The sequence below is a fragment of the Trachypithecus francoisi genome, unplaced genomic scaffold (assembly GCF_009764315.1).
Source record: "Trachypithecus francoisi isolate TF-2019V2 unplaced genomic scaffold, Tfra_2.0 Lachesis_group10, whole genome shotgun sequence".
NCBI lineage: Eukaryota > Metazoa > Chordata > Mammalia > Primates > Cercopithecidae > Trachypithecus > Trachypithecus francoisi.
In genome coordinates, this window is record NW_022681455.1 from 2934430 (window position 1) to 2959064 (window position 24635).

At 48.8% G+C, this 24635-nt stretch overlaps 2 protein-coding genes across 4 annotated transcripts in view; one reads left to right on the forward strand and one right to left on the reverse strand.

The window, feature by feature from the left end:
• Positions 1–18771, forward strand: part of BPHL (biphenyl hydrolase like) — a 34290-nt gene extending 15519 nt beyond the window's left edge. The window contains exons 5-8 of one of the 3 annotated variants that reach the window (XR_004438485.1): positions 3187–3318; positions 6708–6831; positions 14045–15356; positions 17749–18771. Coding sequence is in view for 1 of the 3 variants with exons in the window: in XM_033216073.1 (XP_033071964.1) it covers positions 3187–3318; positions 6708–6831; positions 17749–17836 (344 nt within the window). In the remaining 2 variants the exon portion in view is untranslated. The remainder of the gene's footprint in view (positions 1–3186; positions 3319–6707; positions 6832–14044; positions 15357–17748) is intronic. The other 2 variants (XR_004438486.1, XM_033216073.1) reach the window with 2 other exon arrangements.
• A 120-nt stretch (positions 18772–18891) lies between these two features.
• Positions 18892–22797, reverse strand: TUBB2A (tubulin beta 2A class IIa). The gene is made up of 4 exons (XM_033216072.1): positions 22636–22797; positions 21268–21376; positions 20849–20959; positions 18892–20149 (listed from the first exon to the last, which is right to left on the reverse strand). Exons 1-4 carry the CDS (start codon positions 22690–22692, stop codon positions 19089–19091), a joined length of 1338 nt encoding a protein of 445 aa, XP_033071963.1. The 5' UTR covers positions 22693–22797; the 3' UTR covers positions 18892–19088.
• Between the last annotated feature and the right edge of the window lie 1838 nt (positions 22798–24635).

Sequence of the window (24635 nt, forward strand, 5' to 3'; positions counted from 1 at the left end):
CTTAATTTGCATTTTGTATTACTAATAAGATTGAAAATCTGTGTTTATCCACCATTTGAGTTTCTTCTGTATTATATCTATTCACGTATTTTTATTGGCTAAAAGTTTTTTATTATGTAATCATTGATATGTGTAATACAGTATGTTTAGGTATACAGTATGAAATGTAACAACAAAACAACCCCCGACTCTCCACCCAACTCAGCACCAGAACATGTTATCCCAGTGTGACGACTGCTGTGCAGTTTTAAGAAAATACTCTAATCCTAATTAATAACCCCTTTTAGGGTAACTGTGTTGTAAACACCTTTTCACAGTGGGTGACTTGCCTTTTTATGGACAGAAGTACTTAATGAAAGGAAATGCCACATGTTTTATTTTTCTTTCCTTTTTCTTTTTCTTTTTCTTTTCTTTCCTTTCCTTTTTTTTTTTTTTTTTTTTTGAGACAGGGTCTCACACTATTGCCCAAGCTGGAGTGCAGTGGCGCCATCTCAGCTCACTGCAACCTGCTCAACACCAAACTATCCTTCTGCCTCAGCCTCTCAAGTAGCTGGCACTACAGGCGTGCGCCACCACACCTGGCTAATTTTTGTATTTTTTGTAGAGACGGGGTTCCGCCACATTGCCCAGGCTGGTCTCAAACTCCTGGACTTAAGTGATCCACACACCTCAGGCTTCCGAAGTGCTGGGATTACAGGTGTGAGCCACCATGCCCGGCCTCACAGTGTTTTATTTTCTCATTGGTTTGACTGATTTTGCTTGGTTTTAGATCCACCAACATGTCTGCCTGTTTGTTTACTCACCTGTTCTTTCTTCACAAATGTTCCTTCTAAACGCATTTCTCTTCTTCCTGGCGTTATTTTTAGAAGTTATTTAAGGGCAGCCTGTTAATGGTCAACTGAGTTTTTACCAACAAGTGTCTTTTCTTTCACCCACCTTTTCTGCAAGTCTGTTTAGCTGAGTGTGGAAATGGGCGCGGAAAGTCATTGTCTCCCCCATTCTGCAGTCTTCCGCCTTCCATCGTCGCTATTGAGATGTTTCCTGTCCATCCACATGGTTCCTGCTTCAGAGAGATGTGTCTTGACTCTCTGGCTGTTTTTCACATTTTCTCCTTACCTTTGATATATTGCTGTTTTAATATATTCTGTCCAAGTGCAGATTTCATTTTACTTATCCTCTTTGGAATACGTTGCATTTTTGTTTGGGGATTCTTTGATTCATTTTGAAAAACACTCCCACCCATTATTTCTTCAAGTAGGCGTCTCGCTCATTCTCCTTATTCTCGTCTTCCGAGACAAGTGGACTTTTGTCGACCTCGTCTTTCCGTCTTCCTTATCTCTTCTTCATCTTCTTGTCTCTGCATGGTGTTCTGCATCATTTCTTAAGATGTCTCTTCCAATTTTCTAGTTTTTCCATTAACTTTCTAAAAATCCTGTTTGTTTCGTGACCTTTGGTTAGGAGCTAATATTTGCTTACTCTTCATCCGAAACCAAACAAAATGGTGAGCATCGATCGAGAGCACTTTCCCTCCGAGAAGATGTGTGTTTGCTGCTCTTGGGAACCACAGGATCATGCCAGGTTGGGCCATTTTTAGCTCCGCTTAATCCAGGAGTCTCAGGTTGGGCCCCAGCCTGCCCGTGAACACCCCCAGCCTGCCCGTGAACACCCCCAGCCTGCCCGTGAACCCCCCCAGCCTGCCCGTGAACACCCCCAGCCTGCCCGTGAACCCCCCCAGCCTGCCCGTGAACACCCCCAGCCTGCCCGTGAACACCCCCAGCCTGCCCGTGAACACTGCGTCTCCGCCCAGAGCAGGCCTGCCTTTGGAGCTGGCTTACTTCCTTTGCTATATTTTCAGAGTTCTCTTTCTCATGTGCAGACACACTCACACACACTCACACCCTGGTTTCCATTAACCCCCGCAACTTCAGCAATGCCGCAAAACTCTGTTTTGTTAAAGGTCTAGTTATTCCCCTGGAAAAAGGCCTTTCAGAGGGTACGGTCTGCCATGCAGCCAAAAGTAGAAGCATGTGCGGGGCCGTTTTACTGGCCATCTTCACACTGTCTTGCTTGCTTCTCTCTCCCTTACCCCCCACCTCCAAACGTTTTCTTCTTCCCACATCTTCTCCCCACCTCTTCACCCTGTCTCTACGTACCTCACTGAAGTCTTTGCATTCTTGTGCAGAGCAGTTCATCCTCTTCAGCCTTTATCTTCAGCTCACGCGGGGCCTACCTCTGAATATGTAAGCCAATTAGCAGAAGCAAAGGCGGGCACCAGGCACTGTCCTGTAATGGGGGGTCCTCCCTCCTCAGAAGGTAGTTGTGATTGTCAGTAGCAGTTTTTCCTCTATTTGGTGCTTTGGATTCACTGAGCACATGGTGAGTGCCTGCCAGGCTCCTGGCATTGTCCGGGATGCTGTCGAGATTGTGTTCATATGAGTTCATGCCCTTGGTGGTGTATTTCTTCCATGGGCAACATGTAGCTCTCAGTAAGCAATATTTAATATGCCCAAGAACATTAGAATCTTTACTTACCACAGTGTATTTAAAGAAATATGGAAAAGATTGGCCTAAGGAATCGCATTTGCATTTGCTGGTTCATGTTCATGGTGGTTTTAGTTGTTCTTCCCTACTGGTGAATCATCTGCAATACAGTTTGAAGTTTGGTACTTAGCCTTTTACACGCATATTTCTTCGGTAGCAGAAATTAGAATGAATACTTTGTGTGCATTTTTCAATGTCCATACAAATGAAATGCAGAAAAAAACTCCTCCTTTGCAAATATGGTCGCTCTTACTCAGGTGACCCTATTAGGGTCATATTTTCTTTTATCTTGTTTCTTTAAAGGAGAGCAGTAAGTGCAGCTCTAATTTCATTCACTTGGTAAGCACTGACTTGTGGGCCTGTTTTGTGGGAGGCACTAGTGTCGCCCTGGGGTACAGTGAGGAGCAAAGCAAAGTCCCTTCCACTGCACACAGGTCCTAGTGGGAGGCAGGCCCTCAGTCACGGGTCCAGAAGGCACTGCAAAGCAGCAGCCAGGGCTAAACCGAGCAGAGGGCAGGAGGGAGGCATTCCAGGCAGACGAGGCCGTGAGCGCATGGGCTCAGAGGTGGCTCTTGCTCGGAATACTTAAAGACAATACTTTAGTATGAAACTAAATGTTTCTTTGCCTCCACTTCTGTTTTTCAGGCATCCGAGATGTTTCTAAATGGAGTGAGAGAACGAGAAAGCCTCTAGAAGCCCTCTATGGGTATGACTACTTTGCCAGAACCTGTGAAAAGTGGGTGGATGGCATAAGACAGTTTCAACATCTCCCAGATGGTAGGTTACTGGGCTTGAAGGGCTCTCTGCCTGTTAGAGGGGGTGCTCGAGTTCCTCCCCAGTGTTCCAGAATTGCTCAGTGATTCATGAATCTGCCCATCGCCCTCACACGCTCATGTGTGAACAGAACAGAGAATACTAGTTACTGTATACTGTGCCAGTTCTCGTGTCGTCAATCTGGCTTAACGTAGAGATAGGGCTGCGTGTCCAAAGGTTCACATTGTTGAGTCTTTAATAGCAGACTGTTCTCTTTTCCTTCTTTTTTTTTTTTTTTTTTTTTTTTTTTTTTTTTTTTTTTTTGAGACGGAGTCTTGCTCTGCCACCCAGGCTGGAGTGCAGTGGCCGGATCTCAGCTCACTGCAAGCTCCGCCTCCCGGTTTACGCCATTCTCCTGCCTCAGCCTCCCGAGTAGCTGGACTACAGGCGCCCGCCTCGTCGCCCGGCTAGTTTTTTGTATTTTTAAGTAAGACAGGGTTTCACCGTATTAGCCAGGATGGTCTCGATCTCCTGACCTCGTGATCCGCCCGTCTCGGCCTCCCAAAGTGCTGGGATTACAGGCTTGAGCCACCGCGCCCGGCCCTCTTTTCCTTCTTATCCTTGGTGTGTGTGTGATGACAAAATAATTACCCAGAAGCCTTGAACAGTTTCTATTTTCTAATTCCAGAATGAGTCATTCGAAAATAAATAGACCACAATATGTACAATATTTTTTCCTTTTTACACATTTAGATGTGTCACCCCAGGAGGACACTGTTAATCTTTAATCTCAATGGAGTTAATATGAGGAAGAAAATATTATTTTTTTCCCATCTTCAGGACTAAGTGATATGACCTTAACTATGAAAAATATCTCCTATTCTTTTTTTTTTTTTTTTTTTTTGAAGATGTAGTCTCACTCTGTCACCAGGCTGGAATGCAGTGGCATGATCTCAGCTCACTGCAATCTCTGCCTCCCGGTTTCAAGTGATTCCCCTGCCTCAGCCTCCCAAGTAGCTGGGACTACAGGCGTGCACCACCACGCAGGCATTTTTTTTGTATTTTAGTAGAGACAGGGTTTCACCATGTTGGCCAGGATGGTCTTGATCTCCTGATCTCATGATCTGCCCACCTCGGCCCCCCATAAGCGCTGGGATTACAGGCCTGAGCCACCACACCTAGCCTCCTATTCTTTATCTGAAAAATTACCAAGATTTCCAGTTAAAGTAAGAATTGACATCTTTAAGAGAAATTCTGAATTATAGTTTATTTTCATACAGCTATTTATGTTTATAATCTCATTTTTCTTTTTTTTTTAATTGCTGAGAAAATAGAGTAGCTGAGATCTAATCTTGGAGTGCATTGTTACAAAATGGTTGTGATTGAAGGACCAATTTGATCTATTAGGTAATCATTTCCTGCATGAGTCATCTGCCAGAACTTTCACAATGAAAAGGACATTTGGAAATGTTACTCTTCTGGTTTGAGTTGAAAGCAGCAAATATATCAAATATATGCCTTATAATGTTCCTGTTCAGATGCAGTATCCACCCATGGAAACAGGCCCTGGAAATTTCTGCTCTTAAAACAAAAATAAAAAATGCCAAAAAGCAATGTTTGAGACAGTTCTCTATTAAAGAGGGCACATTTGTAAATTGTAAACTTTTATGTTTTATTGAAGAGAGTAGTGAAAAGATAGGAAGATGTAAAGGTGGAAATAGGGTTAAATCAGCAATTCAAAACTACGTTCATGATACAGAGGCTGCAGCAGTGTATAATCTCTGTCACAGTGAGGCACTTCATGACATGTCCCCCTTCTGTGCTGGCTAATTTGGTAGGAGCCCTGTTCTCCTCACTGTCCTCTCAGGTTTGTGGATGCTTGGTATAGCATAGGGATTCATTGCACGCCTCTGGAGTGCGATGGGCCTGAGTGTGCATTCTGGCTGTGCCCCTGGCTTGCTGTTAGAATGGATCTGGGCAGGTAACGTCACTTCTTGAAGCTTCAGTTTCCTGTCTGTGACCTCGAAAAGCTGTTGTGGGGATTAAATGAGATATGATCTGTTCAGCTTTGGTGCAGGATCAAAGACAGAGTAAGTGCCTAATGAAAGGTTGGCATTACTGTTATTACAAAAGTACTTAACAGACAAACATGTTTATGTGCTGAATGAGTTAAAACATGTAACTACTGGGTTTCACAGATATGAAATTGTGTAAACAGTTCCTGGTACAAAGTGAGCACTTAGGAATATGGACTTTGATCATTACATGATGAAGCAGTTGGCCAGTGTGTGTCATCTTGGGACAGGAGAGGGAAGTGTCAGAGACCTGGAGAAGTATTTCCCTAGTCACCGGGTCCCCTTCTCACTTAGCAGGCGGGGACTTCCCACTGAAGAGGAGGGAAAGGCCCAGGGCAAGGCAGAGCAGCACTGCACTGTGGGGGCAGCTCCCAGCCTTCTCAGAGCTGCAGCGCCTTCTTCTTGACACACACAGAGAAGGGAGGGAGCAGAAGGAAAGAGCTAGCTTAGGGATGCTGGAACCGAGATGCACCTCTCCTTTTAGCCCCACAACAGCCGCCAGGCACTACGATTGTTCCTGCTTGTGGCTGAAGCTCCCAGTGGTTAAGGGGCCACCACAGTCTCACAGAGGCAGGAAGCTGCAGTACAGGGACTAGGGCCCAGGCTGTCCATCTTTGCCTCCGGAAAGTTCTCATACATGGGGGTAAGTCCTTCCAGTCTCTCCAAAGTACGTTAGTCAGGAGTATCACAGAGGCGTCGGTGGAAAGGCATCAGTGAAAAGGCGTCGGTGAAAAGGCATCGGTGAAAAGGCGTCGGTGAAAAGACATCAGTGAAAAGGCATCGGTGAAAAGGCATCGGTGAAAAGGCGTCGGTGAAAAGGCGTCGGTGAAAAGGCGTCGGTGAAAAGGCATCAGTGAAAAGGCATCAGTGGAAAGGCATCAGTGATGCGCAGGTTGTATAATGAATTCACTGCGAGGCCCATGTGCTTTGAGGACTGGCCAGGGCCCCTACACTCATCTGAAATGTGATTTCCAGGGAAAAGCTCTGCAGGTGTCCAGCACCTACCCCTGTTTTCACATTGGGAACCGCCACTGTGGAATATAGTGGTGGGGTGTTTATTTGAGTTTCCTACTGTTTTATGTGAATTTAAATCAGGCTGCTTATTTACTAGTAGAACTCAGAAACAGGCAAACAAACAAGAAGCAGAGAGAATCAGAAAAGGGAATCCAAAGAATGTGAGAGCTGGAAGGGATCCCAGGCACGGTCAAATCCAAACCACGGTTTTTACAGATAGGGAAACTGAGGGCCAAGGAGGGGCAGGGCTCGCCGAGCTTTGCTTCCTCTGACAGCGTAGAATGGTTGCACTAAAGCAGATTTCTTGTGCTGTGTATCCTTCAGGTAACATCTGCCGGCACCTGCTGCCCCAGGTCCAGTGCCCCACCTTGGTTGTGCACGGTGAGAAGGACCCTCTGGTCCCGCGGTTTCATGCCGACTTCATTCATGAGCACGTGAAAGGCTCACGGTAAGTCCTGTCACCACCTTCACACTCCTCCCCACAGAGCCTCGGAGTCAATGGGCAAAGCTACTGGAAGGAAAAGAACCAAGAGGAGTTGGAGTTTTAGAGTACACGGCCCCCCCTTTTGCCAGTGCCAGTCAGTAGCACCACTTTATTTAGGGTACCACGGAGGACAGAAACCCTGAACTGTGGGTGATTGATAACCGGAAGGAAAGGCACGTTCAGATAGACAGCTCTTACTTTTATGAGTGGCAAACATGCTCATAGGTGCTAAGCCCTGTCACTTGGTAATAGTTCAGGTTTATTTCCATCAGTATTAACCGAAACAATTTCACACAATTTGGGAATTTTCAGTTTAGTTTTTTATCATTATGAAAGCACTGACCACCCAATTTTTAAAAATCTGTTAAACCAAATTTCTGATGTCTGCTGACAGGCAGCGCCACTCAGCACAGTTAATGGTAGAGTTCCCTGTCCCTGAAGCCCTCAGGCCAGCCAGGAGAGCAGGCACAGAAACAGCTCCACTGCTTCCTTATCACTCTGTTCTGTGATATATTTAACAACGGATTTCTCAGAGAATTTTTAAATGAGGATAAAAAGTTTCTTTTCCATAATAAAATACAATTACCATAAGCCTTTATAATTCCTATATCCATAATGGATAATGCTATATCCATTTAGCATTTTTTAAGTTAAAAGGCATCTCTTTATTCCACACATTCCTCCTATGCCACTTCAACCATGAATCAAAAATACACATGAGCCTGTATAACAAATAATTCATGTGGTGAGAGCGTAGAGTCAGTGAAGAGCAAAGGTGGGAGTTAGGCAGGATTATTTTGCGGGTGGACAAAGAGGTTTAGTGGAGGAGTTTTTTTTTTTTTTTTGGAGCTAGAGTCTCGCACTGTCGCCTGGGCTGGAGTGCAGTGGCGTGATCTCAGCTAACTGCAACCACTGCCTCCCAGATTCAAGCGATTCTCCCACCTCAACCTCCCAAGTAGGTGGGATTACAGGTGTGCGCCACCACGCCCAGCTAATTTTTTGTATTTTTAGTTGTAACGGTTTTCACTATGTGAGTCAGGCTTGTCTCAAACTCCTGACCTCGTGATCCGCCTGCCTTGGCCTTCAAAGTGCTGGGATTACAGGCGTGAGCGACCACGCCCCACTTTGAGTTTTTAAATTGACATAGTAGGGCTGGGCACAGTGGCCCACACTTGTAATCCCAGCACTTGGGGAGGCTGACGTGGGCGGTTCACTTGAGGCCAGGAGTTTAAAACCAGCCTGGCCAACATGGCAAAACCCCATCTCTAGTAAAAATACAAAAATTAGCCGGGCATGGTGGCAGGCGCCTGTCATCCCAGCTGCTCAGGAAGCTGAGTCAGGAGAATCACTTGAACCTGGGAGGCAGAGGTTGCAGTGAGCCAAGATTATGCCACTACATTCCAGCCTGGGTGACAAAGTGAGACTCCGTCTCAGAAAGAAAGAAAGAAAGAGAGAGAGAGAGAGAAAGAAAAATGTATTTAATAGGCAATAAAAGGTGTTTTCAAACTTGACTTTACAAAATTATAATACTAAGTCATGGTCATGGTACCAATAGTATACTTTCTTATTAATCCTTGCAAAAGTTTTTTGTTTTTTTTTTTGTTTTTTTTGTTTTTTGTTGAGGCGGAGTTTCGCTCTTGTTGCCCAGGCTGAAGTTCAATGGCGTGATCTTGGCTCACTGCAACCTCTGCCTCCCGGGTTCAAGTGATTCTCCTGCCTCAGCCTCGTGAGTAGCTGGGATTACAGGCGTGCGCCACCACGCCCAGCTAATTTTTGCATTTTTAGTAGAGACATGGTTTCACTGTGTTAGCCAGGATGGTCTCGATCTCCTGACCTCATGATCCGCCTGCCTCGGCCACCCGAAGTGCTGGGATTACAGGCGTGAACCACCACGCCCGGCCTACAGAAGTTTTTTATGCAATCTCAGTTTTTGCGCTTTTGATAGTGTTTGTTTGCAGTGTGCAAAGTGATGTCTCCATATAGCACTTAATATTTTAAAAGGTATTTTTTATATAATATATAGTTATAGTTTATGACACACTTATGAAAAATATTATCCATTTTACAGATGAGAAATCACGGCTGAGAGATGTTAAGCAATCTTTCAAGGCTGCATAGCTAGTAAATAATGAATCTCAGATTTTTCTCCTAATATGGTGCTTTTCCACCATGGTACAGCTGCCACTTCTCTCTTAATATGTACGATGGTAACGTGCCTAGAATAAGATACCAGGTGACCTGGTTAATTGTCTTCCAGCTTCAGAAATGACAGGTTTTTGCACAGTGACATACATAGTAAATGTGGTATGTGCCCTTAAACAGCCAGGTTCAATTAAAGTCAGTCTACAAGAACGTTTAATTTAGGAATTAAAGTTTAATTTAAGCCCATCTCCTAGCAACAGAATACATCAGTATAGGAGAAAAACACCCTTACTATGCAGAGATTAATTGTTTTAGTAGACTATTTTATGGAAGATCACTTTCTTAAAGCAGTATTCTTTGGAGGAAATAGGTTGAGTGTAAAGTGTTATTAGCAATGACTGTCGAAAACTGGATTGTAGTGCCGGGCGCGGTGGCTCACGCCTGTAATCCCAGCACTTTGGGAGGCCGAGGCGGGTGGATCACGAGGTCAGGAGATCGAGACCATCCTGGCTAACACGGTGAAACCCCGTTTCTACTAAAAATACAAAAAATTACCCGGGCGTGGTGACGGGCGCCTGTGGTCCCAGCTACTCAGAAGGCTGAGGCAGGAGAATGGCGTGAACCCAGGAGGCAGAGCTTGCAGTGAGCTGAGAAGAAAACTGGCTTGTATTTTCTACGTATTACCTTCCTCTGCTGTAAGAGCCCTTTATGTTGGGCATGAGCCTACCTCGAATGTGGTTGGTTTATTTTGGTCTCCACAAAACGAAGGCAGATTCCCTGAGTACCAAAACCCGACTGTGTTGTGTGTGCATCTGACAGCCTGAGTACCAAAACCCGACTGTGTTGTGTGCACATCTGACAGCCTGAGTACCAAAACCCGACTGTGTTGTGTGCACATCTGACAGCCATCTGACGGCAGGGAAACAACTCAGTGTAGCACGCTTCCAGTGAACTGGATATTCCATTGCCTTGCCAGGTACTTTTGTTTTTTTGAGGTAGGGTCTCACTCTGTCACCCAGGTTAGGGTGCAGTGGTGGGATCATACCTCACTGCAGCCTCGAACTCCTGGGTTCAAGCCATCCTCTCACCTCCCAAAGTGCTGGGATTACAGGTACAAGCCACCATGCCCGGCTGCCAGGTACACTTAATTAAACTTAAAGGCACAGGCCAGGCACGGTGGCTCACACCTGTAATCCCAGCACTCTGGGAGGCCGAGGTGGGCAGATCACCTGAGGTCAGGAGTTCAAGACCAGCCTGGCCATCATGGTGAAACCTCGTCTCTACTAGAAATACAAAAATTAGCCAGATGTGGTGGGCACCCATAATCCCAGCTACTCAAGATGCTGAGGCAGAGAATCACTTGAACCTGGGAGGCAGAGGTTGCAGCAAGCTAAGATCATACCACTGCACTCCAGCCTGGGCAACAAGAGCCGAAACCCTGTCTCAAAAAAAATAAAAAAAAAAAACCACTTAAAGGCACAGACTATCCCTTCCCAGATTTTTACCAAGAAATACAGATTATGTGTGAAACAAACACCAAACTGCCGTTCTTGCCTCAGAAGGAGGCTGAACAAAGTGTGGACTTGCTCAGCAGGTCTGCTTCCAGCTTATGTTAATTCGTCTCTTTCTCTCCTCTCTTTGTGGTAGAAGAAAAATAAGAATCGCTTATTTTTATTCTAAGCAAAGAGGCCTTAGAGATCACTCAAGCTCAGTGGTTTTAAAATGTGTTTTTAGTGGATTGAAGCCCTTGCTCTAACAAGCTCTTATGCCGAAGTCTGAGACACGAAACACACAGTGAGAACTGCTCAGACGACAGCAGTGACAGCAGGCCTTGCCTTTCTGCCTCCTGTGTCCACATGTTCTCATACAAGTACAGCAGTCGTAATAGATGAGGACCTACTCATATGACTTCATTTCAAATTAGTTACCTCTTTAAACACCCATGAACCAGTGCAAGACCTGTCTCTTAAAAAAAGAAGACCAGGCTGGGCGCGGTGGCTCAAGCCTGTAATCCCAGCACTTTGGGAGGCCGAGACGGGCGGATCACGAGGTCAGGAGATCGAGACCATCCTGGCTAACACGTTGAAACCCCATCTCTACTAAAAAATACAAAAAAAACGAGCCGGGCGAGGTGGCGGGCGCCTGTAGTCCCAGCTACTCCGGAGGCTGAGGCCGGAGAATGGCGTAAACCTGGGGGGCGGAGCTTGTAGTGAGCTGAGATCCGGCCACTGCACTCCAGCCTGGGCGACAGAGCAAGACTCCGTCTCAAAAAAAAAAAAAAAAGAAGAAGACCAGGCACAGTGGCTCACACCTGTAATACCAGCACTTTGGGAGGCCGAGGTGGGCGGATCACAAGGTCAGGAGATCGAGACCATCCTGGCTAACACGGTGAAACCCCGTCTCTGCTAAAAATACACAAAATTAGCTGAGAGTGGTGGCAGGCCTACCCAAAGGAGGTCACACTCTGAGATGCTGGGAGTCAGGATCTAAGCATATCAATATGAGGGGTACAATTCAGCCCATCACGGCGCTTCTGAGGAGGTGCTCAGATCTCAGGAACCAGAGGCCTGGTTCTGGGTGTCAGACTTGGCTGCAAATGATGAGCCCCTCGCCTCTCGCCTGCAGCCGCTCTCCACCCCTCAGCCTCCGCCTCCGCCTGCCTGGGTGTGTGCTCACCCCTTAGGCCAGGACTCAGGCGGCTCCTCGGTGAGGCTTCCTTGCCTCTGCCTGCCCCTCCAGTTGCTCGCTCACCTATCTGAGGTCATGTGGCTCCTTATTCATACCTTTTTTCTTTTTTTTTTTTTTTTTTTGAGACAGAGTCTCACTCTGTCGCCCAGGCTGGAGTACAGTGGTGCGATCTCGGCTCACTGCAAGCTCCGCCTCCCCGGTTCACACCATTCTCCTGCCTCAGCCTCCTGAGTAGCTGGGACTGCAGGCGCCCGCCACGATGCTCAGCTAATTTTTTGTATTTTTAGCAGAGACGGGGTTTCACCATGTTAGCCAGGATGGTCTCGATCTCCTGACCTCATGATCCGCCCACCTCGGCTTCCCAAAGTGCTGGGATTATAGGTGTGAGCCACTGTGCCTGGCCTTCTTTTTTTTTTTTAAGAGACAGGTCTTGCACTGTCATCCAGGCTGGACTGCAGTGGTGTGGTCACGGCTCATTACAGTCTCCTGAATAGCTAAGACAACACCATTATTAGTGTAGGTATATGGCATATTTGGGTTCTCCAAAGAAATAGAACCAACAATACGTGTATGTGTGTATGTATATATAGGTAGAAAGAAAGAGATTCATTACAGGGAATTGGTTCATGAAGTGTGAAAGCTGACAAGTCCCAAGGTCTGCAGAGTGAGTTGGCCAGCTGGAGACCCAGGAAATCCAAAGGTGTGGTTCCAGTCTAAGTCTGAAGGCCTGACAGCGAGGAGAGGTGATGGTGTGGTTCTAGTGTGAAAGCCAGGAGGCTTGAGACCCAGGAAGAGCCAGTGTTTCAGCCTGAGTCCAAAGGTAGGAAAAAGTCAACATTGCAGATTGAAGGCCACCAGGTGGGAGGAATTCCCTGTTCTCAGCCTTCTTGTTCTACTCAGGCTTTCAGCAGATTGGAGGAGACCCACCACACTGGGGAGGGCCTCTGCTTTACTCAGTCAATGGATTCAAATGCTAACCCATCCAGAAACACCCTCATGAACACACTCAGAAATAATGTTTGACCAAATATCTGGGCGCCCTGTAGCCCAGTCAAGTTGACACAAAGTGTACAGTCACAGGGTGAAGGGCTGATGGATGCCATCTCTACAAAGGTCTGGGCCTTGTGTTGGGTTCACCAGAGGGTGTGCTGGCAGGCTGGCAGCGAGGCATCAGGCCTGGGATGTCTGTGCAGTGGACTAGTCACTGTCCTCTGTCTGAACCACAGAAGGGAAGGAAGTGCCTGTTTCTGCAGCTTCCTTGGCTGTTTGGGTCTGGCCACCAGTGGTAAGATGGCCCTAGTCCTCCCAGGCAGGGCAGTGGGAGCCTTACCACTAGGTGGAGTGAAATGAATTGGCTTAGGTGGAAAAGATTCACACCAGTGACAATGGTTCATTTTCAGCTCCATAGAAAAGTGAAGCCAGGTTCTGGTGGGGAGGTAGATGCTACAGGCAGGCAGGGCTGCAGCTTCCGCTCTGTACTGCCTCCAGCCTGGACGCGGTGGTTTGCCCACTCCTCTGCTACTGCCCCAGGTGACAGTTCCCCACCACTGGCATCCCAGCCCTCCTCTTCCCAGGTGCTGCTTTCAGCTCCTCCCAGCTGCTGCTCAGGTGGAAGGGAAAACCGTCAGCTCCGGACGCTGCTTGTGGGCTCATTACAGCATTTACTGCACACAGAATTAGCCAGTGCTTATCAAGTTGAGTCCTTTGTATTAATATTTCAAGCAGTGTGGTCTGAACCTTTCCAGACAAATCTTACCTGCAAGATATATATATATATATTTTTTTTTTTTTTGAGACAGAGTCTCGCTCTGTCGCCCAGGCTGGAGTGCAGTGGCCGGATCTCAGCTCACTGCAAGCTCCGCCTCCCGGGTTCACGCCATTCTCCTGCCTCAGCCTCCCGAGTAGCTGGGACTACAGGCGCCTGCCACCTCGCCCGGCTAGTTTTTTTTTTGTATTTTTTAGTAGAGACGGGGTTTCACCATGTTAGCCAGCATGGTCTCGATCTCCTGACCTCGTGATCTGCCCGTCTCGGCCTCCCAAAGTGCTGGGATTACAGGCTTGAGCCACCACACCCGGCCAACCTGCAAGATTATATTAAAACCACTCTTAAGAGAAGAAGCCTCCAGTTGGAGGTGTTGTGTTAGCCAACAAATGTAGATTCATTGTGCTCCCCTGAGTCAGGCATTGTTTAATATGCTGCACAGATTAATACCTTAAGGAATTCTGCACTTTGTACAGTGCAATACAAATATACTAATAAAATAACAGCAGACATTTGTTAAGCTTACCACGTACCCACAGACCCTGTGCTGCATACGTTGAATCTACTCTCTCATTTCATCCTCAGAATGATTCTACAGGGTAAATTCTATTACTGTCCGCATTTTCCAGATGAGGAATTGTGACCCAGGGAGATGGATGTAGCCTGTCAGTTCGGACTCTGTGCTGGTTAGATAAAACATGTCCTGGCCCCATAAAGCCAGTGTTTTCCTCCCGCGATGATGCCTCCAGTTTACATCCGACTGTCACAGGAAGAAAGCTTTCCTGCAGTCCAGGGCCCCACAGTCACAGCAGACTTGGAAAGGCTTTATCCTCGACACACCACTTAAAAGCACCAACCCAGCAGCCCGAGGGTCCTCTAGCAGCCCACTGTAAGCCGACACACTGCCCAGAAAGTAGCCTCCGGTGCAGTTTTGCATCTAATGCTTGTGTCTACTGCTTGAGAGATGGTTGCATTTGAGAAAAGGAGCTCTCGGTGAGCTGTTGCCTCCACCATCCCCAAATGCCTGGTCAGCCCTAACCCGAGGAGAGCCTGTCCAGCTAGGCAGCCCCCAGCTTCATCAGCAGCAAGGAGCTTGTGGTTTGCCCACCATTACCTTTTTGTTTGTTTGTTTGTTTGTTGTGGGATAAGAGCCTTACTCTGTTGCCCAGGCTGGAGTACAGTGGTGGGATCTTGGCTCACTGCAACCTCTGCCTACTGGGTTCAAGTGATTCTCCTGCCTCAGCCTCCCAAGTAGCTGGGATTATAGGCATACACCACCATGCCTGGCTAATTTTTGTATTTTTAGTAGAGATGGAGTTTCACCATGTTGTCCAGGCTGGTCTTGAACTCCTGACCTCAAGTAATCCACCCATCTCGGCCTCCCAAAGTGCTGGTACTACAGGCGTGAGCCACCGTGCCTGGTCTAGTACCTTTTTCTTAGATGGGGCTTTCTAGAAGAAGCAGAATGAAAAAGGACAATATTTAGTTTCTGAATTAAAATGGGCTACTAGCAACCAGGTTTGGATGGCGTCAGAAGGAGTGCCTGAAGAAGTGATATGCCATGTTGCTGCCCAGTTTCACACTGCAAGAGATGCTGTGCGAAGATCCAGTGGCCTGCTTTGGGTTCCAGTTAAAACAAAAGTACATACTGGCACTCTACGGATTACAGACTTACTGACAACTTTATGGATTCATAGATCAAGTTTTGTTACATTGATCCAAGGTGAAGACATGCCACAGCGCATTACTTGTGGCCTTGTTACTGTCTAACTCCCTGAGTTACAGGTGAAAGTTCAGCTAACGATGAAAAGGGCTCCAGGTGGGGCAGGAAAGGTAGCGTCGCGAGGCCAGCATCTCACCTATGCCATTTTGACTTAAAAGAGCTGTATCGACAGAGGTAAAGTGACCCATACATTTATCTTGGGGTTAGACGGCTTTTAGTTCCTCAAAATATCTGGAATCATGTCTTTTTTTTTTTTTTTTGAGGCGGAGTCTCGCTCTGTCGCCGGGACTGGAGTGCAGTGGCCAGATCTCAGCTCACTGCAAGCTCCGCCTCCCAGGTTTACGCCATTCTCCTGCCTCAGCCTCCCGAGTAGCTGGGACTACAGGCGCCCACCACCTCGCCCGGCTAGTTTTTTTTGTATTTTTAGTAGAGACGGGGTTTCACTGTGTTAGCCAGGATGGTCTCGATCTCCTGACCTCGTGATCCGCCCGTCTCGGCCTCCCAAAGTGCTGGGATTACAGGCTTGAGCCACCGTGCCCGGCCTGGAATCATGTCTTGTTTCTGAAGGTGCAACATGCAATGAGGAACCTGCCCTGGCAGAGGAACTCGTGTTCATCCTCTGAAGCCCCTTCCTTTCCCACTCGGCCATTGTTCAGCAGCAGGAGGTTTCGTGCTCATTTTTCTGGAGAATGTTACTGTTTGAAAAGCAGTCTCCACAAAGCATGTGATTACATCCTTTTGTTACTTGGGTGAGAATCTAGGGCAGCTATGGCGCTCCTGCCTTGCCTTGACAGCTGATATTCATGACCGTCTATTGTGGTCCTGTTCCCAAAGAGGAACACACAGTAGAGTTTCCGTGCAGTGAAGCCTGTCAGACCTAAGGGAGGCAAGGGCTGCTGAGGAGCTTGAAGTGACCCTCAAAAGATATCAAGGAGAACAGTTGTTTTCATATTCTCTTCTGTCTGTCTGTCCATCTGTCCATTCATCCATCCTGCATTCAGAGCAGGTCTCCCATATGTTAATGAAGGGAGCCTAATTTTTATTTCCCCAAGATCTAGAGATGAGGAAGAGTGCAGACAGTGCCGAATGGCTGAAAAGAAAGGATTCACAGCGAGAGTCTCCTTCCTTCCTTATGGGAGACCAACAAATCATAGCCAGACGGGCTGGGTGTCTACAGAGCAGGACTTCACGTGTGGCAGGCTGGGGGCTCCCTGCCTCCCCGTCCAGCTTAGTGCAGATGAGGGGATGCAATTTAGCCTCTACGTGACCTTCTGTGACCTCTCAGCATCCTTGGCAATTGGTTCTTTCCTGTTTCCTGAAAACAAAGGCCTTGAGTGTCCCTGCAAACCCTGTTCCTTGTGTAGGCAACTGGGATCCTATCTTTGGGGTAGGTGCAACTCATCCTTCTTTTCTGAATAGTGTTAAAGTTGAATGTAGAATGTTCTGGTTGTAATAGCATTACTAATTTTCCAAGGCCCTTGGAAAGGTCCCAACAATATGTCTTCCTTTCAAGTTGATTCTCTTGGTACCCCATTCCCACCCGCAATGTGGTGGCTGAGTTGGAAGAGGCTCAGCATCTTCCAAGGACAGCTCCCTGCCCCACAGTTCCTCCCTCGAGCCTGCTGAGGTTCTGATCTGTCAGTCCCCAAGTATTGAAAGTCAAAAAATTCGGCAACATGGTAACACATTCTGCCCCAATATTGTCCTTTTAATGTCTAGTTATCATTGTAGACAGAGTGGCCTGAACTTAGGCTTTCATCCTAGAACCTTTAACACTTTTACTGTTTCTATACTTTTGTCGCTAATAAGTCAAATATAGAACAAAGAGAAGGCTGCATTTATTCAGGAAACTGTAAACCTGTCCCATTTTATCACAGTGCTATTGAAAGGAAGAAGCCTTACGAGGACAGTGTGTTTGCCACAACGCTGAGCCGTGACAGCTGCAGCAGCGGCTCCCGGAGCACAGGGCTGCTGGCGTGGGCTCACCACCCTCACAGCCATTTGTCTGGCGGCTTGTGTGTAGATGGATTTGTTCAGTAATCCAAAAATGGAAGGGTGATTTGGAACACTGAGCAGCAGGCTGAGGGCGGCTGTGCATTCTGCTTTGCACTTGCCCGCTACATCGACAGCCCAAGAAACTCACCTGGCCCAGCCCAGTGCATTCTGGACATTTCTTATTTTTATCATCTTACCGACCCTCTCTCTTAAAATCAACTTCATTAAAATGGATTTTTCTAGAGTAACCACCAAAGCACCTCCCCAACTCTCAGTCCATTTTCTGGCCAAACCATTTGTTACTTGATTCAATTCCAAATACAATGTGTGTCTGCTACTGTTAAGTCATTGCCTTACAGTCAACCTCAGGGGTAGTCATAAACTCCAAGACTTTTATGTTTCTATCTATATTCTTAGAAGGCTGATGGGTTACATTTTCTCCTCCATAGTGCTCATGGGGAAAATGTGGCAATTTTTCACTTCAGATGTTTGTGAAATGTTGGGGAGAGTGAGGGGTTTGTTCTTAAATGGTGTGCCATTGACCCAAAGCGTTTTTTCTTCCTTTTCTCAGGCTGCATTTGATGCCAGAAGGCAAACACAACCTGCATTTGCGTTTTGCAAATGAATTCAACAAGTTAGCCGAAGACTTCCTACAATGAGAATGCACACTGAAGTCTTGGTGGTTCCTTCGTGTGGGGCTTGATCGTGTTGCTGCCTGTTACCATGATGCCTTTGAAACTCTCCGCCTTTGAGACTTTCTACCCCTCCCTTCAATCTTATCCTAACCAAATGAGAATAATGACATACTGAAAACAGCCTCTAGCTTCAGGCTGGGCACGGTGGCTCACCGCTATAATCTCAGCACTTTGGGAGGCTGAGGTGGGAGAATTGCCTGAACCCAGGAGTTCAAGACCAGCTTGTGCAATATAGGGAGACTCTGGTTCTACAAAAAAAAGTTTTTTAAAATTAGCCAGGCGAAGTGGCACACACCTGTGGTCCCAGCTGCTCGGGAAGCTGAGGTGGAGGATCACTTGAGCCAATTCAAAGCTGCAATGAGCTGTGATTACATCACTGTGCTCCAACCTGGGCAACAGAGTAAGACCTTGTCTTTAAAAAAGGAATAAAGCCTCTAACTTCAATAGCTATGAAAATTAAATCTGATTTATTTATATGAAAAAATGATAGGTTATACCATTGTCTTAACAGGTGAATTCCTGCCATAATTTACTTTCAAATAAATTTTACCTGGAGAATGTGTAGTGTTAATGTTGGAGATTTTAAGACGTCTTGAATTTATACTGTACCTTTTATCTGAGAGGTTCAAGCTTCACTTGTGTTTTTATTTGTGTTTATCATATTCAAAGAGAAGTAGGGAGAGTCCGTGCCCAAGGTCCTCAATTCTAAGATCATAGGATGTCCTGAACAGCAGCAGATAGGAGCAGGTTTGCTTTACCCCATGTCCCTCTTTACTCCTGGTTCACTTTTGAGAGATGAATACTTTGGGCCAGTAAAGGTGAACAAAATACGTATTTTCGTTGCTCTGTACTAAAAGGGCAAGAATGCTATTAATTAAAATACTAAAGCAGAAATCCTACATTGCTGTTAAACTTTGATTACCACAATAAAAACAGTACCAAGTTAAACCTTGAAACTTTATACTAAGCATTTAGAGAAAGAATAAAAATTATTTGAAGTGAGAACAGAGACCACAAGGTTTTCTACACATGCTTTTTTATTAGTATAGATACCTTCACAGACAATACTGTAATTTTTAGAGGAGTTCCACATCATTACATCAACTGTGAATTTTTCTAACAGAGGCAAAACTGAGCACCATAGTTTACAAGTAGAAAGACCATGCTTGAGGACAATAGAAGTTCACTAAGGATGCACGATTGATTTCAGAAGTTCTTAAGCCTCATCCTCACCCTCCTCCTCCTCGAACTCCCCCTGTTCGTCGGCCGTGGCGTCCTGGTACTGCTGGTACTCAGACACCAGGTCGTTCATGTTGCTCTCGGCCTCGGTGAACTCCATCTCGTCCATGCCCTCGCCCGTGTACCAGTGCAGGAAGGCCTTGCGCCGGAACATGGCCGTGAACTGCTCCGAGATGCGCTTGAACAGCTCCTGGATGGCCGTGCTGTTGCCGATGAAGGTGGCCGACATCTTCAGGCCGCGGGGCGGGATGTCGCACACGGCCGTCTTCACGTTGTTGGGGATCCACTCCACGAAGTAGCTGCTGTTCTTGTTCTGCACGTTGAGCATCTGCTCGTCCACCTCCTTCATGGACATGCGGCCCCGGAAGATGGCAGCCACCGTCAGGTAGCGGCCGTGGCGCGGGTCGCAGGCGGCCATCATGTTCTTGGAGTCGAACATCTGCTGGGTGAGCTCGGGCACCGTGAGCGCCCGGTACTGCTGGCTGCCCCGGCTGGTGAGGGGCGCGAAGCCGGGCATGAAGAAGTGCAGGCGCGGGAAGGGCACCATGTTCACCGCCAGCTTGCGCAGGTCTGCGTTCAGCTGGCCCGGGAAGCGCAGGCAGGTGGTGACCCCGCTCATGGTGGCCGACACCAGGTGGTTGAGGTCCCCGTAGGTGGGGGTGGTCAGCTTCAGGGTGCGGAAGCAGATGTCGTACAGGGCCTCGTTATCAATGGAGTAGGTTTCATCTGTGTTTTCCACCAGCTGGTGGACAGAGAGGGTGGCGTTGTAGGGCTCCACCACCGTGTCTGACACCTTGGGTGAGGGCATGACGCTGAAGGTGTTCATGATGCGGTCTGGGTACTCTTCCCGGATCTTGCTGATGAGCAGGGTGCCCATCCCGGACCCGGTGCCACCCCCCAGAGAGTGGGTCAGCTGGAAGCCCTGGAGACAGTCACAGCTCTCTGACTCCTTCCTCACCACGTCCAGGACCGAGTCAACCAGCTCAGCTCCCTCTGTGTAGTGGCCCTTGGCCCAGTTATTCCCAGCTCCGCTCTGGCCTGCCAGAGGGAAAGTGAACATTAGACACTAAAACATAAGGAATTTCAAAATCTGTCATTTTGACTATGGAGGAGAAGGTAGGACTGGTCTTAGACTGGCAGATTCTTCTCTTTTGAATACTCTTCCTTTACCTGAAGAAATATTTTTCTGTGTCAGTGACCTCAAAGACACTGGGATCATAATAAAGTTAAGAAGTAAGTTTAGCTCATCGGAGGCTATTTACTGAGGAAGAGGATAGGGTTAGAAAACTTAATTGGTTCTGAAATACATACATTTTTAACAGGCATTCTCTTTATACTCAAGTACAATTAAACAGGCAAGGTGAAGGCAGTGTGACCAGGAGAGAAGGTGGCCTCAGCATCTGTCTAGCTCTGGTCATAACCTGTGCTTTTGGCCCCTGATTCTTTGAAGTCCTTTGAAGTTGCCTATAGCCTATGAAGCCTGGCTTGAAGCTTTTCCTTGCTCCTTCTTCCTTCCAGTCTGAGGCTGCTCTGCAACGGAAGGGCTGCGGTAGCCCTCTGCAGGCTGGCGTTGATCTGTGAGCCATGACCGCCCATGGACTGCGTGGAGCTAGGCCAGGACTCAGGGCTGCCGTGGACACAGTGTCACCTCGGCACTGAACACTAAGAACTGTGCTTTGCAGGGCTGTTAGGAAGATGGTGTCATTTGGCCAGTTCCCAGTGATCATGACTACATACCAAACACGAAGTTGTCTGGCCTGAAGATCTGGCCGAAGGGTCCAGACCTGACGGAGTCCATGGTGCCAGGCTCCAGATCCACCAGGATGGCCCGAGGTACATATTTATTACCTGCAGGAAACGAGAACTGACTCAGACCTGTGCTTAGGGATGGACTCACAGCAGCATTCAATTCCAGCATCTGAGACAAAAGGAGAACAGGAGATTTTCTGCTTTTAAGAAAAAGGAGGTCCTGAGTGTGCTTAACTGTGGCAAACAGGCAGGACTCTTAGGAAACCATAAAGCGTGTTTTTCCAGCAGTTGGCATTTGAAATGAATATGCAACAAGCATGCCTTTGTCACGTGCATGTTCCTAGGACATTTCATCTCCCACATCATGGAAAGCAAGGATTCCTGGGCACACACATCCCGCTACTCACCAGCAGCCTCATTGTAGTACACGTTGATTCTCTCCAGCTGCAAGTCACTGTCTCCATGGTAACTGCCTGTGGGGTCGATCCCATGCTCATCACTGATGACCTCCCAAAACTGAAATGAAACAAGAACCACACCATGGCTCTGCATCCTGAATGTCACTAAGGATGGCCTTGTCCCCCTCCCATGTCCTTGGAACAGGGGCTTTTGTGGTCAGACAGTAAGTGCTAGACAGAGAGCAAAGAGCTGCACCCCCTATTTCCTGCAGCAACCGCTGCTGAGGGGCTTGAAAATCTGCAGAGCATCGGCCATATTATGGGGAGAGACTGAAAGGCTGGGAGGGGCCCTGGAGGAGGAGGGGGCACAGCAGATGCCCTTCTAGGGAGAGGGTGGGGAGGGTAGAGAAATCTAGAAGGGATACAGGGAAGCTCTGTCACCCAAGGCAGGGCTGAATGCCACTGCATCCGGGATGATTGATGGGTCGTGGCAGGACCAAGGACAGGGGGACCCACCCTGTGTCTGCCTCCAGGGATCAAGCTCTCTTGGCACAGATCCCAGGCACCCCCGCAACAGTGCAGGTTTAATGCCGCACCGACCACCGGAGGGACTGGGCGAAGGGCAGCAGGAGCCTGGGAGAGCACCTGGGCGGCAGTGGAAGGAGCTGGCTATGGTGAGGGCGCTGGCTCCATTGTGAATTTGCGGCAGGGAGGGGGCGGGGAGGCTGGGTGGGCAACATGGCGGTTCTCAAAGAGACCACGTCCTTGTACTGGCTCCCGCCCCCACCTATGCACCAGGCCCTCTGCTGCCTCCCACACAGCGGTCAGTAATTGCAGCCCCCACACAGCGCAGTCACCTGCCGCCTCGGGGACTGGCAGCAAAACTATCGCGTTGTATGTGATCATGTCAAGACAGTGCCCGAGCAAGGAAATTTATCTAACACCCTCGCCTGTACGGCCCGAAGGGAAGCCTCTGTTACATCTGCCAGTCCAGTGACGCTGCATGTTTTCATTCAAACCGTAGAGATAAATACACAAATGAAATTCACATGAAGCTAGCGCAATAAACATGACCATAGCCCCGACCCAAGTTTCTGAGACACATACACCCAGCGGAATGCCAACCGCGTCCCGCAGAAGGGCTGTGTCCCAGGGAAATCGAAAGGGCCCAGATGAAACGCACACACAGCTGCGGCGCTGCGGGCATCCCGGCGGGTCATGCAGCCTCCCGGGCCCCGCCCGGCGGCCTCGCCGCGGAATGTGCCACCCAGCCAGCCCGGGGCCGCCGCGGCCTCCCGCCCCCGCCCCCGCCCCGGACCCAGCCCCAGCCCGCACCCTCGGTTCCCACCCCAGGTCCCTCCGCGGCAGCGCACCCACCTTGGCGCCGATCTGGTTGCCGCACTGGCCCGCCTGGATGTGCACGATCTCGCGCATGGTGCCGGCTGCTGAGCGGGTGGCGCTGGCCCTCGGAGCGGTGCGCGGCGTGGACCGGCGGGCTTAGCTGCGCAGAGACCTGCCGCCGCCCCCCAGCTCAGTCTTTTATACCTGGGGACCCGCCCTGCCCGGTGACGTCATGACGGGCGGGGCTGCGGCCGCGGGGGTGGTGCGGCTGGGACTGCGGCACCGCGAGGGGGAGCCGGGGCGCGGTGCGAGGTGTGGGGGCGCTCGGCCCGTTGCGGCTGCCCCTGGGTCTGGGGTGGGCCGCCGGCCCCGCTGTCCCGCGGTCGCGCGGTGCCCGGACCTCGGACCCCGCCGCAGCCCCCTGCCGGATCCACGGGCGCGGGCGACCCCTGGGGCTGGCTTCTTCGCTGGCGCCGCAGTCCCCACCCCGCCTCGCCCACTCTGGACCCTCAAGGAGGCCTGGAGACCGGGGCCCCGGAACCAGGGGGAGAGGCTGCCTTGGAACGGGGTCCTCGCCTCCTAGGGCCGGGGAGAGGTGTCGAGTACCCTTTGGAGTGGGGAACTGGAAATTGAAGACCCATTTGCAGTGGGCTCTCCAGCGGGTAGCGAAGGTTTCCCGCATCCTGGGCAGGGACCAGGACGCCGTTGAGGGGCGGTGGGCAGCGTGGAGAGGAGTGTGGAGCCCCGGGGAGCCGACGGGCAGCTGCCTAAAAGGAATGCCAGGATGGCGGGGTGGGCGCCCTTTCGCCCCTACAGGGAAGGAAGATGGCTTGGTCTGGGGTGGGAGTTGGGGGGTCTAGAAAAGGGCTGGATTTGTCACATGTCTGCTTTGGGCTCCTGCGTCCTTGTAAAGGCCTTTTAAATGTGGAAAATTCTGCGGGTGTGTGTGTGTGTCGGAGAGGAAAGACAGGAGGAATATATCTGCCACGTTGACGTGTCAGCTGATGGCCCTGCCCTTACACCCCTTAGGTCACCTGATCCTCACAACAGCTTTCGGAGCCAGGCTGTCCAGTTCGGTAGACCCTAGGCATGGTGGCTGCCGAACATTGAAACGTGGGTAATCTGAACTGAGATGTGCTGTTAAGTGTGAAGTATACACTGGATTTTATGGGCTCAGTAAGTTAAAATAATGTGAAATATTTCATTATTGATCCTTAAATATTGATGGTCTATCAAAATAATAGTGTTTTGGATACATTGTGATAAGTGACTTGTTTTGAGATTAGAAAATGTAAAATTACATACTTGGTTTCCATTTGCTGCTCACTTATGCATATTTTTGTTGACTGCCACTGGCTTGGGGTAAGCATTATTACTACCCCAATTTCATAGCTCGGAAAGCGAGGCTGAAAGACCTGACCAGTCACAAAGCTAGTAAAGGAAGGAATCTAAAGTCTTTGTATAAAGAGAAAGCCCAGGTGAGTTTTAAAGGCTTGGGTGGGCTGTGGTAAGGACCAGCCTTAATTATTCACAAAGATGGCCCTGCACCGTGGACTAGGTAACAGGGGCCTCGGGACTGCCTTTGGTTCCCAGCACATTCCGACCATATAATGATGATAATTACAGATGCCCCGGAGCTGGCTTTGTGGTAGGAAACGAGAAGCCATATATGAAAGCACACTGAGTTTATGGGGCAAAAATGCCTTGGTAAAACCCAAGGTGATGCCGCCCTTCTTAATGTGCACTCTACTTGCCACCTCAATAGTTGGTCTGTATCGGAGGTGGAAAATAAAGCCAGATGTCTGAGTAGCCTCTTAGGCCAAGTCAGGTCTTAATCACCCCAGCTTTAGGAAGTGCCCAGCATCCTCCCAGCATGTAGGTAGGCAGGTGCCTAGTGCCTCTTCACAGGGTGGAGACAGATTTCCTAGAATTTCTCCTCCTGTCTCCCCTCTCCCTGCTGCTGGGCCCCCAGTGGACAGCCTGTCCCTGGGATGCCACTCCCAGGTACCCAGGGCTTGGCCTCCACCTTCTCCCCA